The sequence below is a fragment of the Drosophila novamexicana genome, unplaced genomic scaffold (genome assembly GCF_003285875.2).
Source record: "Drosophila novamexicana strain 15010-1031.04,08,12 unplaced genomic scaffold, DnovRS2.1 tig00000770-arrow-pilon, whole genome shotgun sequence".
NCBI classification, from domain to species: Eukaryota; Metazoa; Arthropoda; class Insecta; order Diptera; family Drosophilidae; genus Drosophila; species Drosophila novamexicana.
Window position 1 is genome coordinate 1,452,567 of NW_020824821.1, and position 15,316 is coordinate 1,467,882.

Below are 15,316 nucleotides of genomic sequence, written 5' to 3' on the forward strand. Positions count from 1 at the left end.
GCAGGCCAAAAATATGCCTGTGTGGTTTCTTCATCGAAAATGTTAAATAACAGTTGGGCTCCTATGGCACTGTTCTGCCTATGTTATCAATTGTTGAATAGCCTGATTAGCAGTCACTTAGCGGCTGTTAGGTTTAAACTCAATCTTCGTTCAGCAAATTTCTGGCCGGAAGGTCGTTGATATATTAAATTTAACATGTGCTGTTATTATTTAAGTCATTTTTTCCAGTGTTACAAAGACAAACTCACTTAAGCGAAATTTAAAGGCTTCTCTAGGCTCGCTGTTAATAACAGCTTAGCAAAATGTTAATGTTACAGAGTTGTGCTTCTTCTGCCTTGCGTCTTACTTTAAATTGAAGCGGCATTTTTTTTACGCGTTGCGCTAAAATTATTTGTTATTGTTAAAATTTGCAAAAATAAGTATTGTTTTCTTCAGATAAACACACAAATCCCATGTCATGGAACTAAATGCAGCAGATGCCCCGGATTCTCCCCAACTGAATGTGAGTCTCGGCAGCCGCAGCGTGTTAAAGGAGCTCAATACAAACGATGGCGGCGCAAAGGTAGGCCAAATAATTAATCAATCAGCGTTGCCAGAGCGTGTTACAGGCCCACCGGCGAGTGGGCGTGCCGTTAAAAACAAAATAAGACACAATTAGCATTCACTTTCTAATACACACCATGAACACATACATATATGTATATGTATGTATATTCATGCATGTTTAGAGTGTGTGTGTGTATGTGCAGTGATCGCGCGTTCTGCAGTTTTCTGCCTTTATTGGCAATTGCTTCGCTGGCTTTTGTTGATCGATGGGCTGCTCGCTGAACGCTCGCTGCAAACCAAAAATGTTGTCGCTGCTTTTCGCTGTTGTTGTAGTGTTTGTTACTCCTGGTGCCATACATTACATTTTGCTTGTTTTTATACCCATAAAAGTTGTAAGAATTGGGGTATATTATATGGAGTATTAACAGTATCCATATATACTCATGATCAACAGCCGTGGCCCAGTCGATCTTGCCGTGTGTGTTGACCAGCATTGGCAGGTCGGTTGCCGATTAGTGTTCAGAATGCTTATTTAGCACTTTGAGATGATGATTTAACTGCGACAGTTCGCAACACTGCCAAGGACACTATTTTTCGTATGGAACGGAATATTTGACTTATAATACAGCCCCCTCTTTATGAAGAAGTATTCCATAAGGGATTGCCCTGAAGCGGAAGCATTGAACATTTTATTACTATCTAATAATAAGCTCAAAAGTTATTTATTCATATTTTATTCATAGTGTGCAAGAAGAAGCGCCACTTGCGGCGCGTGCTTACAGGGCCTCTATTAGTCTGGCAGCCCCTATTACTTTTTATAATGGCTTGCTTCTGCCGCTGGTGTTGCCTGTTGTTGACGTTCAGTGCGTTCTACAAGTCGTGGCGATCGGACGTTGACTAACGCGCAGTATATTTATATATATCTATATAACCAGCCAAATGGGCAACAAGCCGGGCAAACACTTGAAGTCCAGGGAGCCCGCATCGTTGGACCATTGGCCACCAAATGTGGTAGGCGAAGTGCGCAAATACCGAATATATATTGAATAGGCATATATGTATTTTATATACGAATTAATTGTGCCTGTTTCAACTGTAAATTGCCATCTGCACTTGACATGTTCAATTGTTTATGCCTGACGGCGTCCAGCCTGTGCCAAAAAAATATACACATACATAAAAGAATATGTTTCCTGGCCACGAGTCTGCAGGCATGATCTGTTCCTGGTAACTTAACTCCTGTCAGATTTTTTTCATGACAACTCTTCCCATCTCTTGTCACATTTGAGCGGCATCTTAGGCGCTTTTTCGGCTACTTTCCGGCATGGCAAAGTTCATTGACAAGTCGTCGACGTTGTCGCCTCCCCCACATGAAACGATGCCGTCCGCATTTGTTTTCCGTCTATTTATAGGCTAGGTTCAAATTGCCTGCACTCTACCCTCCTTAACATCATCGTCTTGATGTTGTCTTTGGCGTCCCCTTGGCTTGTTTGTGTTGATACCCTTTACTTGGAATAGATACTAAACAGAGACCGTATTAAACATGTCTATTAAAAGGAATATGTTACTTTTTGATACATTTACCCAACAGCCTCAATATAAGAAGATAGACTTTGAGCCTTGAGATTAGGTATATTATACAGAATTTAATACTATCGTTATACCCTGAAAATGTCATAATTATTATAGTTATTTAGCAACCAATTTGTGAATTTTTTCCTTTCGCTACAGGGTATCCCCCAGTCGTTCACTGTCAAAACGAGTGCTCTTTTCTTGTTTACGCCTTGACTGTGTCTGCCTGTGCCGCTGGCCAAATGCTGTCTAATGTTGCACTTAAATGCAATGCAGCTGCAACTGTTTAAATGCAACTGGAACTGCAACTGTGAAATGGGAACTGCTTCCATGTTCAGTATGGTATCATATCTTGTCACCTGTCACGCATTTGCCCGCCCTTCTCGCCGGCTCGTCATGGCTCATCGTCTGATATTTGGTTTCCCTCAAAATATGCTAAATCAGCAGCTAAAGGGTGCGGTCAGGTGGGGGGGGGGGCCAAGTGGAGCACTTCCTCAAGTGCACGATGCGCAACAATGGTTGCTGCGGGATTGCATGTCTCTGGCTGTCACTTGGCATCCACATGCCGTGTACAGGGTGCTGCCCCAGCTGAGCTCTTAACAAACGTAGCTTTCTTTCATTAGCCCAAGCTGCATTGCCCCATTATTTCGCGCTTCGCTCTTCTCTGCTTTTTTGTGGTTGCATTTTTTCGCTTTGCATTCTGTGGATTAGTTGGCGTCGGTTGCGCCTCCAAGACGGTCACCTTGTGGCAAGATCAATAAATTGACTGCAGGTTCAATTAAGCAGCTAATTAAATTACATTGCACGAAACACCCACACAACTCGATTTAAATGACTATCGAACCAAACGCTTAACGATTTAAGCTTTTAAGGGTTAGAAACATTTCTTTCCGTGATCAGTAGTCGGAGTGAGATCCCCACTCGGCGAGTGGCAGTATAATCATAAGTACGGCATATAATCACCATAAGTGATCTCTAAAAGCTGATTCACTGTTTAAAAAATTGCCTAAAATGTGAACATATTTTACGCGGGAAAAAGAATTCTTAGTCAAAAATATTTCGAAAGAGTTATCTTTTGATCAATGATCGCAGTTTACAAAGATCATACAATATATAATGTGATCATAGTTACATATATGCTACATAGATGATTTTAGTATTTGACATAAATCCTCTATAATAAAGTTGTTTTGATCTACTTAAATTAATAAGTGATTATCTCCTACTAAGATATTAAATCTACCAATACATGATTAAAACTGAACTGAACTGAACCCAAGTAGCTTAAGGTCAGTGATCTACACTGTATTAAAGAAACTTAAAAACTCGTTTTAATTATTGAAACAAAATTTTAAAACATTTGCAAAAATCTATATGTGAAAAAAAGCGCCTATTATAGATCAGCGATCGATACCAAGATGGTATAAAAGACTGCAAAATAGGTCACAAAATTTAGCGGGACTTTTAAAAATACACAACCTTCTATTGATCATCAGAGATAAGACGATCGTGTGAGAGGGACAGAGAGAGAGAGAAAAAAGAAGGCGACTAATAATAAAGAGAACCCCTTTTGGGGGTGCACAGAGCCCAAAAACGATTGTTTTGTGGATGTCATTCGAATAGACAGCGCTCTCTCTCGTCTCGCTCTCGTCTCGATCTCTCTCACACACACACACATATACACGTTGCGGTCGCACGGCAAATTGAAATGAAAAATATTTTTAAATTGATTTCAAACAACGACACGAAACGTGTAAGTCAAGACAAACGCAAGCGGACGACGCGTATAAATCGGATCTATTATTCAATGATGAGCGCAGAAAAATCAAATATTTTTGAATGCCAAATGTGCGAGTAGCAGGCGGCGACAGCAGAACTCTAAAATACAGATTTTACACAAGTTTAGCTAGAATTATATATATGTACAGTTTTATATGTATATATATAATACATAAAGTGGAAAAGCCAAGCGCCAAAAGTTGTTTGTTTTCCCGTCTGTGGCACGCGCAGTGAACCGTAGTCCGAACCGAAAAGAACGTGCAGCAAATCGTGTGTAAGAAAATTATTTTCGAACAAATGGATTTCCTATCGAATCTCATAAAGCGACCCAACAGCATTGTGCTGCCAGAGACCGAGCCCGCGTCCGCACCCGGAGCCTCGCCCAGTTGCAGTTCCAGTGCCCCAACAGCTGTGCCCAGCTCCAGGCACTCTTTATCCAGCTCCACCGCGTTCATCACATTAGCCATGGATCGCTGTTCCATTGACCCGGAACTGGACAGTTTATTTGATTCAGCTGCCCAGGATTTGGATAGCCTGGAGCGGCAGCACAAAGATTTGATAGATCACGTGGATGCGCCTGTTCCATGTCCAGACTCTCCACCCAAGTCAACAAACAGCACTAGGGAAACCATCAAACAGCTACTCAGTGAGATTAATTTTAATCTGGATCAAGTAACCGCACGTGAAATGGAACATTTACAGGCAATGAGCCTTGAGGTAGGTGTGGATTGTGAATGAATGGCGGATGTGGATTGTGAGTGGGTTTTGAGTGGATTGTAGGTGGAAAACGCGTGGATTGTAAACTCATAATCTGCGTGAAATGTAGGAAATGTGTGGATCTTAGTTGTGGATTGTAAGTGTAAATTAGAAACTGGTGGATTGGTAAAAGGGGTTGAGAGTGAAGAATGCAAGTGGGTTGCGGGTTGGGGATAGAGCGGATGTTTAAACTGTGTGGATTGTAGGTGAGAATTCTGTGGATTAAGATTGCGTTTCAGAATAATTATAGACTTGGCATTAAATCAAATTCAAGCTTGCACAATTTCTCGCTTCTAGAAGCTTCAGCTTTGAAAAGTATTTGACTTTTGCTGCACTTTTATACACGATAAGCTGCTTGTGGATTGTGTTTACTTCAATTTGGATTATAAAAATGTAATTCATATTCACCGTTTCTGTACAACAGGATCCACAAGGTTCGCTAGATAAATTCCCATTAGTCCAATTTTGTTACACACAAAACGTAATTTGTCATCGTGCCTAATGCCCAGGCGCACCCCGTTTGCAAATCACCTGCCCTGTTTCCCCTACCCTCCCCGCCCATAAAACCCGCTCCCGACTGACTTTAACCTTGCGGCTTGCGATTGCTCTAATTAAATTTCGCTTGCATTGACGGGCCACAAGGCCTTCCAACAGCGTCGCCTGCAATTGGCCGCCGACATCGCCACACGCCACAGATTTAATTCCTATTCAGATATTTTTTTTCATTTTTTTTTTTGCACTGGCAACAAGCAGACGCCGCCAGGCGACCCACTTACCCCGGCTTCGCGTCACCTAATCTCACCCTACCCCAATTTCCCCCACCATGTTTCGGGCTGCTTCTAAATTTAATGACATTTACTTTTCGTTCGTCTCGGGCCGGGCAACCGACCGGGTTGACTGCGTCGTTTGTGTGCTGCGTGAGAGTGTATGTGTAGATGTGTGTGGATGTGTCATTGCCTCAAACTTGGTCAGCTGTGACTAGCGTTATATGGTTTGCCTATAATATAGTTCTGATAGAATTCTGTGTCAATAGTATTCGTTCCTCAGAACAACATTAAGCTGTTTTTTTATTATGCTATAGGTATATAGGGTCTACATAGCTAGCTTTCGAGCTCTATTTTATTGTAAGCTTAAGGTGCTAATGTGTTCCACATATGCTTAGCTGTGGTGGAATGTCAGTTGAGCAGGTTTCACTTTCACTTCGCAAATATTCTAAAACGTTCCACGTATGCTGAGCTATGCTGGAACATAAATTGAATCTGTACTGTTCTGTTTTTTAAATACGTTCCACTTTCTTAGAACTATTGCATTAGATTGTAATGAATGCATTCCACAAGAAACATATCGATAAAAGTTATTAAAATGTTGTATTTTAGCAGACGCAGAATGCAATTGGCGTTTCGGATAAGTTGGGTGTAGATTATATTCAATAGGTTCTACTCTAATTAGCACAGATTGGGATGAATGCATTCCACAATCAACATATCGATATATGCTATTAAAGTAGTGTATTTTAGCAGATGAAATGAAACTAACGTTTCATATAAATTAATTGTGGAGTGTATTGAATGCACGTTGAATAGGTTCCACTCTGGCATAGATTGTGATTAATGTGTTCCACAAGGAACATATTTCAGCAAAAGTGGAATGCAATTAAAGTTGTATATAAATTGGTTGTGGATTGTATTAAATACAAGTTGAATACGTTCTGCATACACCGTTATTCGGTCTCTTTAGGGTATTAAACATTTCAGGGTCTACCTTTTGACTATTTTGCGTAATCGTTTCACCCGGATTGTGTCCTATTTTGGTCACCAGCTGTTCCCTGCCGTGCCCCTGCGTCCAATTGGGACATGTCAGCGGTTCAGCCGGGCAGCTGCTGTCGCCCATGTTTATGATGATGATGATTCGTAATTTTTAATTGGATTTTGGCTTGTTTACGTTTCGGTTGCCAATTGCTTGGACTACGTTAGCTGCCCCCCTTAATTTATTTATTTTTCACAATTTTTCTTCTTTTTTCTCGCAAGTCTCCCAAAGAAATTTTTTTTTTGCATTTCACACGCGATGCGCAAATTGTTGAGTATATTAATTTTTGAATTTTAATTTTAAGATTAACGATCTGTTCGTTTTCTTTCTTTTATGCGCCGCCTGCAGCTGAGTCCGCTGGCCGTAAAGCCAGGTTCGGCCAGGCACAACTTGGAGCAGCAGAAGGCACTGGTCGTGGCAATGCGCTCCACATCGCAGCCGAGCACGCCGCGGGACAAGGAGCAGCCATTGCTTAAATTCACGGGTTTGCCCGAGTTCGATGAGACCCAAATACCAGAACTAGCGCCGCTCAGCGTCGAAATGGAAGGTGAGAGTCCGTCAACAAAATAAAGATGAACCTACTTTTTAACAAAGCCCATCTTCCCACAGCTCAACTGAAGGCGGATGCATGTGCTCCGGTGCTCAGCTCGACGACGCTTAAGCTGAGCGAGCACGAATACAACTCCGATTCGGATGTTTATGCCGAGTGTCTTTCCCTGAACAGCGGGAAGCTCTCGGCGGACCAGTCCGAGCTGGAGGCCTACTCGAGCGCCTTAAATGACGTTCTGGAGCATCAGCAGCTGTCCAATGCGACAGCAACAACGCTCGAGAATACGCTGAGCGATGCGGCTCATAACGACAGCTGCGAGCCAATGGATGTCGATGATATAAATGAGACAATGGAATTGCTAAAGGATGTGCTTGCACCGGAGGATCGTCAGCAGCTGCAGCAGCAGTTGCTGGACGGGGCAATGCAGCAGCAAGAGGAGGCTCAGCAGCCGACACAGCAAAGGGGGATGCCGAAAGTTGAGGAACAGCGGGAGGAGGCCGTGCCAAAGGAGCAGTCCATGCAGCAGGAACAACCCGTGCCAAAGGAGCAGTCCATGCAGCAGGAGCAATCCCCAAAGCTAGAACAATCCATGCAAAAGGAGCAGGAGCCAGCCACGTCGCAACCAATTGCTGCTCCAGCTCCAATATCTCCAACCGGACAGACGATCCCAACTATGGACCTACCGCTGGAGCAACTAGTGCCCACAGCTTCAGATTCAGACAAAATTGAGGATCATACAACGCCGAATGCACAAACCGTCTCGCAGCCAGCTCCTGCTCCGGCTCCGCTCTCACCACCATTGCCCACACACCAGAAGAAGCAAGATGTGGAGCAACCAGTTCCAGACTCTGCAGCTTCTGCCCCACTCTCCCCACTACAGATACCCGAAGCAGTGCCAGTCTCTGCTCCATTGCAGACGCAGCAGTCTGTAGGGCAACTGCTGGAGCAGCCCATACCGCCATCCGATGCAGCTCCAATCTCGCCCACGTTGCAGGCGCAGCCAGGTGAGCTGCTGCCCACATCGCCGCCCATACCCACACATCGCATGAAGACGCCTGAGGAGCTGGTGGAGCTGTTGGCCTTGCAGGCCTACGCCCAGCCACCTGAAGAGCCACAGCAGCCGGCAGACGTCATGGCGAGTGCAGCCAGGCACGTGGAAGAGTTGCAAGCGTCGCCGCCCAAGCCCGTGGCAACTGTGGCGCCCGTACCTAAGCAGCCCAGTCCGTTGCCAGCACTGGAACTGAATATAGGTGTTGGCTCGCAGGATGGCTGCTCTGGGCCGACATCGCCCAGCTTCCCTGTAAGATCACCTGCGGAATCACCGAGGCACTTTCCACGCTCACCGCATGCGCCGGCCGAGCAGGAGGAGATGCAATATCTGGAACAGGCGAACATTGAGCCCGCCGCCGAGCCTAAGCTGTGCCTGAGCGGAGTCATAGCCAGGTCGCCGCTACCCATACAATTGACCGTGACGGGTGCCAGCCCAGAGGGGCCGCAGCAGCAGCCCCTCCCTAGCAATTCCCCACTCAATGGCACCTTTGACAGCGCCAGTCCGGAGTCGATTGAGAGAGCTGAACGCCCGCGGGCAACTTTTGGCGTGCCGCTGAATGCAGCCGGCGGCCAACAAAGACTCACCTTCTCGGTGAGCACGGATCGAGCAGAGCAACAGGCGGCCAAGCGGTTCAGCGAGTCCCAAGCGTATGATCGCGGCCAGGAGGAAAATCAATTGAATGCCACCTATGGCACATCACTGCAAGCAGCTCGGGAGGAGGAGCAGCAGCAGCAGCAGCGGCGCACATTTTTCGTAGAGGATCTGCGCAAGGAGGAGGAGCAGCAGCGTGGATTGGGATCAAATCAAATGCGACGCACTTTTTGCATGGAGCAGGACGCATCGCCGGCACTAGAGGCTACCGAGGAGAATATCATGGCTGATGATTTGGAGCCTATGGATGTGGATCAGTCGATCCACAACGTCGACAAGGAGTCGACAGGACAGCTGGCCGAGTCTCAAGCAGCTTCAGAACAGCAAGAGCACCAGCCGCAGCTGGAGCAGCTGCCAATCCAACTCAAGCGTCCGTCTATCCACTCAGATGTGCCAGCTTATGTGGAGGAGCAGAGACTGTCCGTTAAGGAGCAGCTCAGTGCCGGTGATGAAAAGGAGGATGTCTATGTGGACCACTTTGGTGCCATGTCGCCCATTTCTGATGACATTTTCAAGCAGCCACAGTGCATCGGTAGCTTGGCCAGCTTGGCCAGGGGCAAGAAAGCCAGCGTAACCGATGAACAATTCCATGATGCAGAGTTTCACGACGGAGCCAGCAACAACAACAGTAAGTAACGCCCCCTAACATACGCCCCTATTCTATTTGCATTGCATCCGATTACTAAAATTTCATTACAAAAATTAGAGATGAGTGCGTGTCGCACTTTTTCAACCCGAGCACAAACCTAACATTTGTACTTTTTGTGTTTTTGTTCTATTCAATTTCTAATAATAATTTAAAGAAAAATAATATTTTATAATTTCCAATTTCAAAATTAACAATAACGTGATAGCTAGGTTTCGTGCACGTTGCACGTGACACGACACGCATCCAATTCTAAATTCAATATTCATTTAATAATCGTGCACGTCCCTCACCACTGCCTCCCTCCCCCTCCCCTACCTATCGCATTGTCCATTAAAATCAACGTCGTCTGCTATATTCGTGACCTTAGCTCATGAGTTGCCAGGGCGTGGGAGACGGGGAAGATTACCTCAGCTTTGGCATTTGAACTTGAAATGTGGGCACAAGCCAGGGCCGAGGATAGTTTATTTGCATGGGCCACCCGCTTGCCTAGACTGCGTCTAACTGTAAAAATAAATCTCCACATGCAAGGCAATGAACCTGAACTTCAATACCACAACATAACGGCACATAAACAGGAAAGGAAGCAACAACAACGACAACAATGCGACGTCAATTAAGCGCATAATTTTTGTCTGCCGCACAGCTGTCTGCATGTTGTATTGTTGCTTTAAATGCATATTAATGCAGCCGTTGTACTTCGAAAATGCCGCATTGCCCCTTTGCACACTCACATACACACGTGCGGAATCGAATTGGGTGCACGTTTTTTTGTGCGCCCTCACTTACGCTCCCAATCTGACAGCACTTTTGGTCTCTCAATGTTACTCTCTCGCTCTCTGCGCACTCGAACCCTTATCAGTATGCCGTAATCGCCGCAACAAAATAAACGCAAATGTCTCCGATGTGACGTCACGCTGCCCAATTGATGAACTGTCGTTTGTCCATTTGTCTGACTGCCTCTGCGCGTGTATGTGTGTGTGCCCCCGATGAGCGCATTTATATTTTTGGCTTATTAACGTAAGGCGTTTCCTAATTGGAAAATTGCTCATGTATGCAAAAAAATTTCTTTTAATGATTCGCCCACTTCACGCTTTACACTTCACTTAATTTGCCATTAATGAATTCATTTTTAAACTTGCCGCAATTATCGTTATCGCTGCCAAAACAAATGCAACTCTATATACTAATACAAATCAGATAAGTGCATATCGATAGAACTGCCTCTCGGTCAAGTCTAGTTGGTAGAGGGGGAGGCAACTACAGTGGAACCCAGTTAACAAAGAAAGAGCTTAAATCAAATAATCATCTTTTCTAAAAAAAAAGATAATAGATATTACTTTGCATTTGTTTAAAACACATTTTTTTAGTGAAATATTTGTTATGCCCATTCATCACTATAGTCTCTTCATAGCGCATTGCGCCCGTAGCTGGTCGTTCTCACTATCCCACTCACACACTAAGCATGAGAATCTTGCATAGAACTTGCTCATGCACTTTTACTACGCTAGTGAGCAAGCAGCCCCAGAACCCACACGCGTGTACTCAACACACACTAACACATACACGGTTTTTTACTCTCACCATATGACGAGACACTCTCTTGGCGCTGGCGCATCGCACTTGCTCATTGCATACGCGTCACTGTCACACACTCCAGTCAGAATCCAAGTTGCCTCGCGACTCTCCGCGTACGCTCTCTGACTCAGTTCGTGTGAGTGTGTGCTGTGTGTAGGTGTGTGTGCGTGCGTGCGCTGGTTTTCTTATTGGCATCGGAGAAAAGTAAGCATATTAGCATTCCATTTCAGTTAGTTTCCAACTTTTGACGTTGTCGCTGCTGCCACAGCCACAGCCTCTGTCCGCGTCGCGTTGTCGCTAAACAACAACGTCTCTTCTTTTCGTGGAGTACCAGCAAACCTGCAAATGTAATTGAAAATGTTTTATATAAAAACAAATATTTATTGTATTGGCTGTGTATAGCATACATTTGCGAAATGTTTGCCTGGTGAAATTTGCGCAAATACGCTCAAATACAAAGCATCTGGTCACACAGCAACAACAACAACTTGCCCAGTTACACAAAAGTGTCAATGACAAAATGCGAAAGAAAAAAAAAACAAAAAGAAGCATAAATAAAGCCACAATCTGAAGACGTAGACTGAAGTAAAAAGTTGTATTTTTTCCAATGAGAGCGAGAGCGTAAAAATTGATTGTATGTGTGCGTCTGTGTGTAGCTGTGCATGTGCCTTGTATTGTGTCTGTGTGTGCGTGTGGGTGCTGCGTGGTCACGGTTAACATTGAGTATTTTAATAACTGTAAAAAATCTTGAAAATGCAAAAGTTGACAAGAAACAGACGTACAAGCAACTAAAACGCAGCACAGTGTAAAAACTTTTCGCGCGAGAGCTACTCTCATCAAGCTCTGACTCGCGCGCGCTCTCACGCTCTTTCCTTTACCATTGTGTCTTGTCAATGCATCAGTTTGTCAATTAGTTCACGGTTCATAATAAAAAAAAAAAAAAGCAACCCGCTTCGTGCCTTCCTACTATTGCATAAAATGACTCACAAACGGCAATTGCGGCTTTGTTTTTTGTTTTGTTCTCGATTTGTATTTGGATAATATTATTTTTGTTTTGGTTTCCTTACGCCCTGCAGTTGAGTGACCCGCATTCTTATATGCCATGTATCTGTGTTTATCTGGGCCTGCCCGGGTTTCCACGTTTTACTATTTTTAAAGCCGCTTCCATTTGACATTTGTTTATATTGCGCGCATGTTGGCCAAATAATGCGGCTTCTGTGCGGCACACCTCGCCCAATTAGGGCGGGGTAAGACCAGTGTTGCCAATTCAGCTCTTTTCTAGCTAAGTTTGAACAATTTCAGCCGGAAACAGTTAAAATGTTTAAATCTATTTTTTTAGCAATTTCCGCTGCAAAAGCTGATTCAGGTATTTTTTAGCCATTTTTAAAGATTGGATTGGCAACACTTGCGCCCCTTTACAGGGTATCGCCCAGTTTGAGTCATGCCGCAATATATTTAAATGTCGTCGTCGCCTTTTTCCTGCCGCTTTTGTTTTCAAAGGTGAAGTACAAAGAACAAGAGAGCGCATTCAGATACGTGCTGGGCATTAGGGCGCTACACATGTACTTCTATGTGGGGTACATTGGCACAGAGAAACATCATTTAAATATCATGTAAAATGTGTATTGTTCGAAGTGTCGCATATTTAATATCTGATGTTAGTTCTGATTCTAGCAGCGCAATTCAAAGTCGCCTATGCCCAACCCAACAACGTCAATCTTTGTCATGTGCCCAGTTTCTATTGCTTTATCTATACATATAACATATGCGTAAGCATTTAAGAAATAACGTCATAATATGCCAAATCTGATACAATTTAATTATATGTACTATATATATATATATTTATCAACTAACTTTTGTGTTTATCTCTTTTTCATTCAACAACAACAAAATGCACGCGCATGCACTCGTATCTCAACTACACACACACACACACACACGCACACGCACACATTTATAACTGCCGCAAACACACACACGCAAACACATATAGTTATACTCAATTCATCAGATTTCGATTATTTGTACACAAAAGGCAGCAACAATGCGCCCATCGATCGGAGCTCGTTACTATTGAAATTTGATCCGCTTCTGGGTGCTCCGGTGCCAGTGAATCAGTCGCAACAGCAGCAACAGCAGCAGGAGCAGGCGCTGCTAAACATACTCAGCAACAACAACAATTTAACACGTGCATTGAGTCCCACATTGGAGGAGCACGAGACCAGCGGTAGCAATCAGTCGCTTACATTTGAACCCTGTGCCAAAGGAGCAGCAGCTGCAGCTCAAAAGGATTTCAAGCCGCCAGTGGATAGAACAAGAGTGAGTTGTGAAGTATGCCGAGTGTGGCTAACGAGCTCTAATAATACCAAATCTTACCCACAGAAGCATGCAAAAATGAGTGTGGATGTTATCGATAACGATTGCAACAAGACCTTCGATAATTCAAAGTAAATAGCGCTAAAAAAAAATATGTGGAACGTATAAATGAATAAAATTTCTTGTATTTCGCAGCTTGAACTCGGAGGACAAAACAAACAAATACAACAACATGGATGAACTGGAGAAAAAAATCAAAAATGAAGTGTAAGTAAAAGTGGATTTCAATCTGTGGAACGTATCGTAAATAAAAAATAAAATAATATATCTACCCGTAGCACCCGCTCCGAGGACATTGAAAAGAAACTTAAAGATGCCGAGCAACGCGAAGAGGCGCTGGTCAAACGGATTACAGAAAAGGACAAAACAAACGCAAAACTCAAGTGGGTCTCCTTAACTTAATAATATTTCCTCTCACTAAACTCACAATCCACAGCGGCGTCATTGAAGCCTACGAAAAAGCCATTGCAGAGCTGATCCATGATAAGGAGCAGCTGGTACAAAACCATGAAAGGCAAATGCTGGAAGTGCAAACAGATCGTGATTCGAATTATCATCACTTAACGTCGCTGGAAACGACATTTTCCGATCTCCATGTGTAAGAAGAATTACTAGGAAATCTCTGTTAATATTTTTATACTAATTGCAACCTACTTGGCTGTAGCAAATATGAAAAGAGCAAGGAGATGACCTCACAGCTAAAACAGATCGAGGAGAATCTGCTGGAGGAGAAGAAGAAATTAATGGACAAATTGCGACAGCAAGAGCAGCGATATGAGCAAATGAAAAGCCATGCCATGCAGCAAATGGAAATGTATGAAAATTCTTCATATTTTGCCCAATTCGCAATCTCACAGTTTATTTCCTTTTGCAGTGCCAACAAAAAGATGGCCACACTTACAAAAGAGCACACGGATGAGGTGAAAAAATTGAAAGCTTTACTCAAAAAGGAGGAAGTCTCGCGCATCTCGACGGCTGAGCAGCTGCAACAAAAGTCTCGGGAGAATGCGGATCTGCTCAAGATATGCGAGGAGCTTATCTACGATAAGGGACAAGGTGGTAGTAGTTAAACTTCAACCCGAGTGGATTATTTTTGCGGCCTGAATGTATTTTCTATTTTACGCTGTAAACGCACACACACACACACATACTCTCCCTCTCACACTCACAGTCAACATCCACACACAGACACATATTATGGCATGTGGAACGCATGTTTGTCGCATGTTCATTGACTCAATCGCGTACTATCTCATTACATTTTGTAACTTTTGTTGTGTGCTCTTGTGAATTGATTGAGAACCTCATATTAAATCTCAATTCTTAAGCTGTCGTCTTGTTAAATGGCGGATTTCGCGCCCAACACTATGCCTAACTATCCATATATATGTATTGTACTATTTCTAGATTTTTAGTTTACACAAAACAACAACCACAACAACAACACCTACATGCCGAGCTGCAAATGAGTTCCACACACACGTTGAGATCCACACACTCGCCTTACTGGATCCTCCCCGCCCCCTCTCCCTAAAATGTTACTAATTTCTGTCGAATCTGCCTTTTATTTAAGTTCAATGATATTAATGCGTTATGTTTGTCTGAAAATTTAAATCGATTTTCATGCCAAATACCAGAAAATTATTTTCTCCACACACAAACACACACATTGAATTGTTTGTTGTGTTTGATGAAAAGCTGAAGTTAATACGGAAACCCTCAAAAAAAAAAAAAAAAGAAACATGAAAACAGCGCACGCTTGAGGCGCGCCTTTATTAAATGTCTAAGTTTAAAATTAGTTTAATTTAAATTAACCATTTTTAATAACTGTATTAAGCATAAAATTCTGTATTACATAATAGTACTAAAAGCAAAAGCATAGAAAAAACCGAAACGAATCATTAAAAAAAAAAACATACACAAAAAAACTATTTATGCATTAAAAAAACGCTAAAAACAAATATGTAACTTTTGTTTTTAATTTAATTTATTTACAGCTTTT

At 43.3% G+C, this 15,316-nt stretch overlaps 1 protein-coding gene across 8 annotated transcripts; it reads left to right on the forward strand.

Moving 5' to 3' along the window:
- The first annotated feature begins 442 nt into the window (after positions 1 to 442).
- Positions 443 to 15,051, forward strand: LOC115763682 (heat shock protein DDB_G0288861). 8 transcript variants are annotated; one of them, XM_030706355.1, is made up of 11 exons: positions 3,899 to 4,614; positions 6,808 to 7,006; positions 7,069 to 9,339; positions 12,932 to 13,257; positions 13,321 to 13,385; positions 13,450 to 13,521; positions 13,593 to 13,697; positions 13,751 to 13,912; positions 13,979 to 14,128; positions 14,189 to 14,370; positions 14,722 to 15,051. In XM_030706355.1, the coding sequence occupies exons 1-11, from the start codon at positions 4,195 to 4,197 to the stop codon at positions 14,727 to 14,729; spliced, it is 3,960 nt and encodes a 1,319-aa protein (XP_030562215.1). In that variant the 5' UTR covers positions 3,899 to 4,194; the 3' UTR covers positions 14,730 to 15,051. The 8 variants fall into 8 exon arrangements, with proteins under 8 accessions (XP_030562218.1, XP_030562221.1, XP_030562220.1 ...); XM_030706357.1 differs by having other exon boundaries at positions 3,901 to 4,171; positions 4,233 to 4,614; positions 14,189 to 15,051; XM_030706358.1 differs by lacking the exon at positions 3,899 to 4,614 and adding an exon at positions 443 to 562 and having other exon boundaries at positions 14,189 to 15,051.
- Positions 15,052 to 15,316: the final 265 nt, after the last annotated feature.

Coding starts and splice junctions, on each gene's coding strand:
- LOC115763682 (XM_030706354.1), top strand. CDS start 4,195: ATGGATTTCCTATCGAATCTCATAAAGCGACCCAACAGCATTGTGCTG. Junction 13,258..13,320: donor CGCCAGTGGATAGAACAAGA/GTGAGTTGTGAA, acceptor TCTTACCCACAG/AAGCATGCAAAAATGAGTGT. Junction 13,913..13,978: donor ACATTTTCCGATCTCCATGT/GTAAGAAGAATT, acceptor ACTTGGCTGTAG/CAAATATGAAAAGAGCAAGG.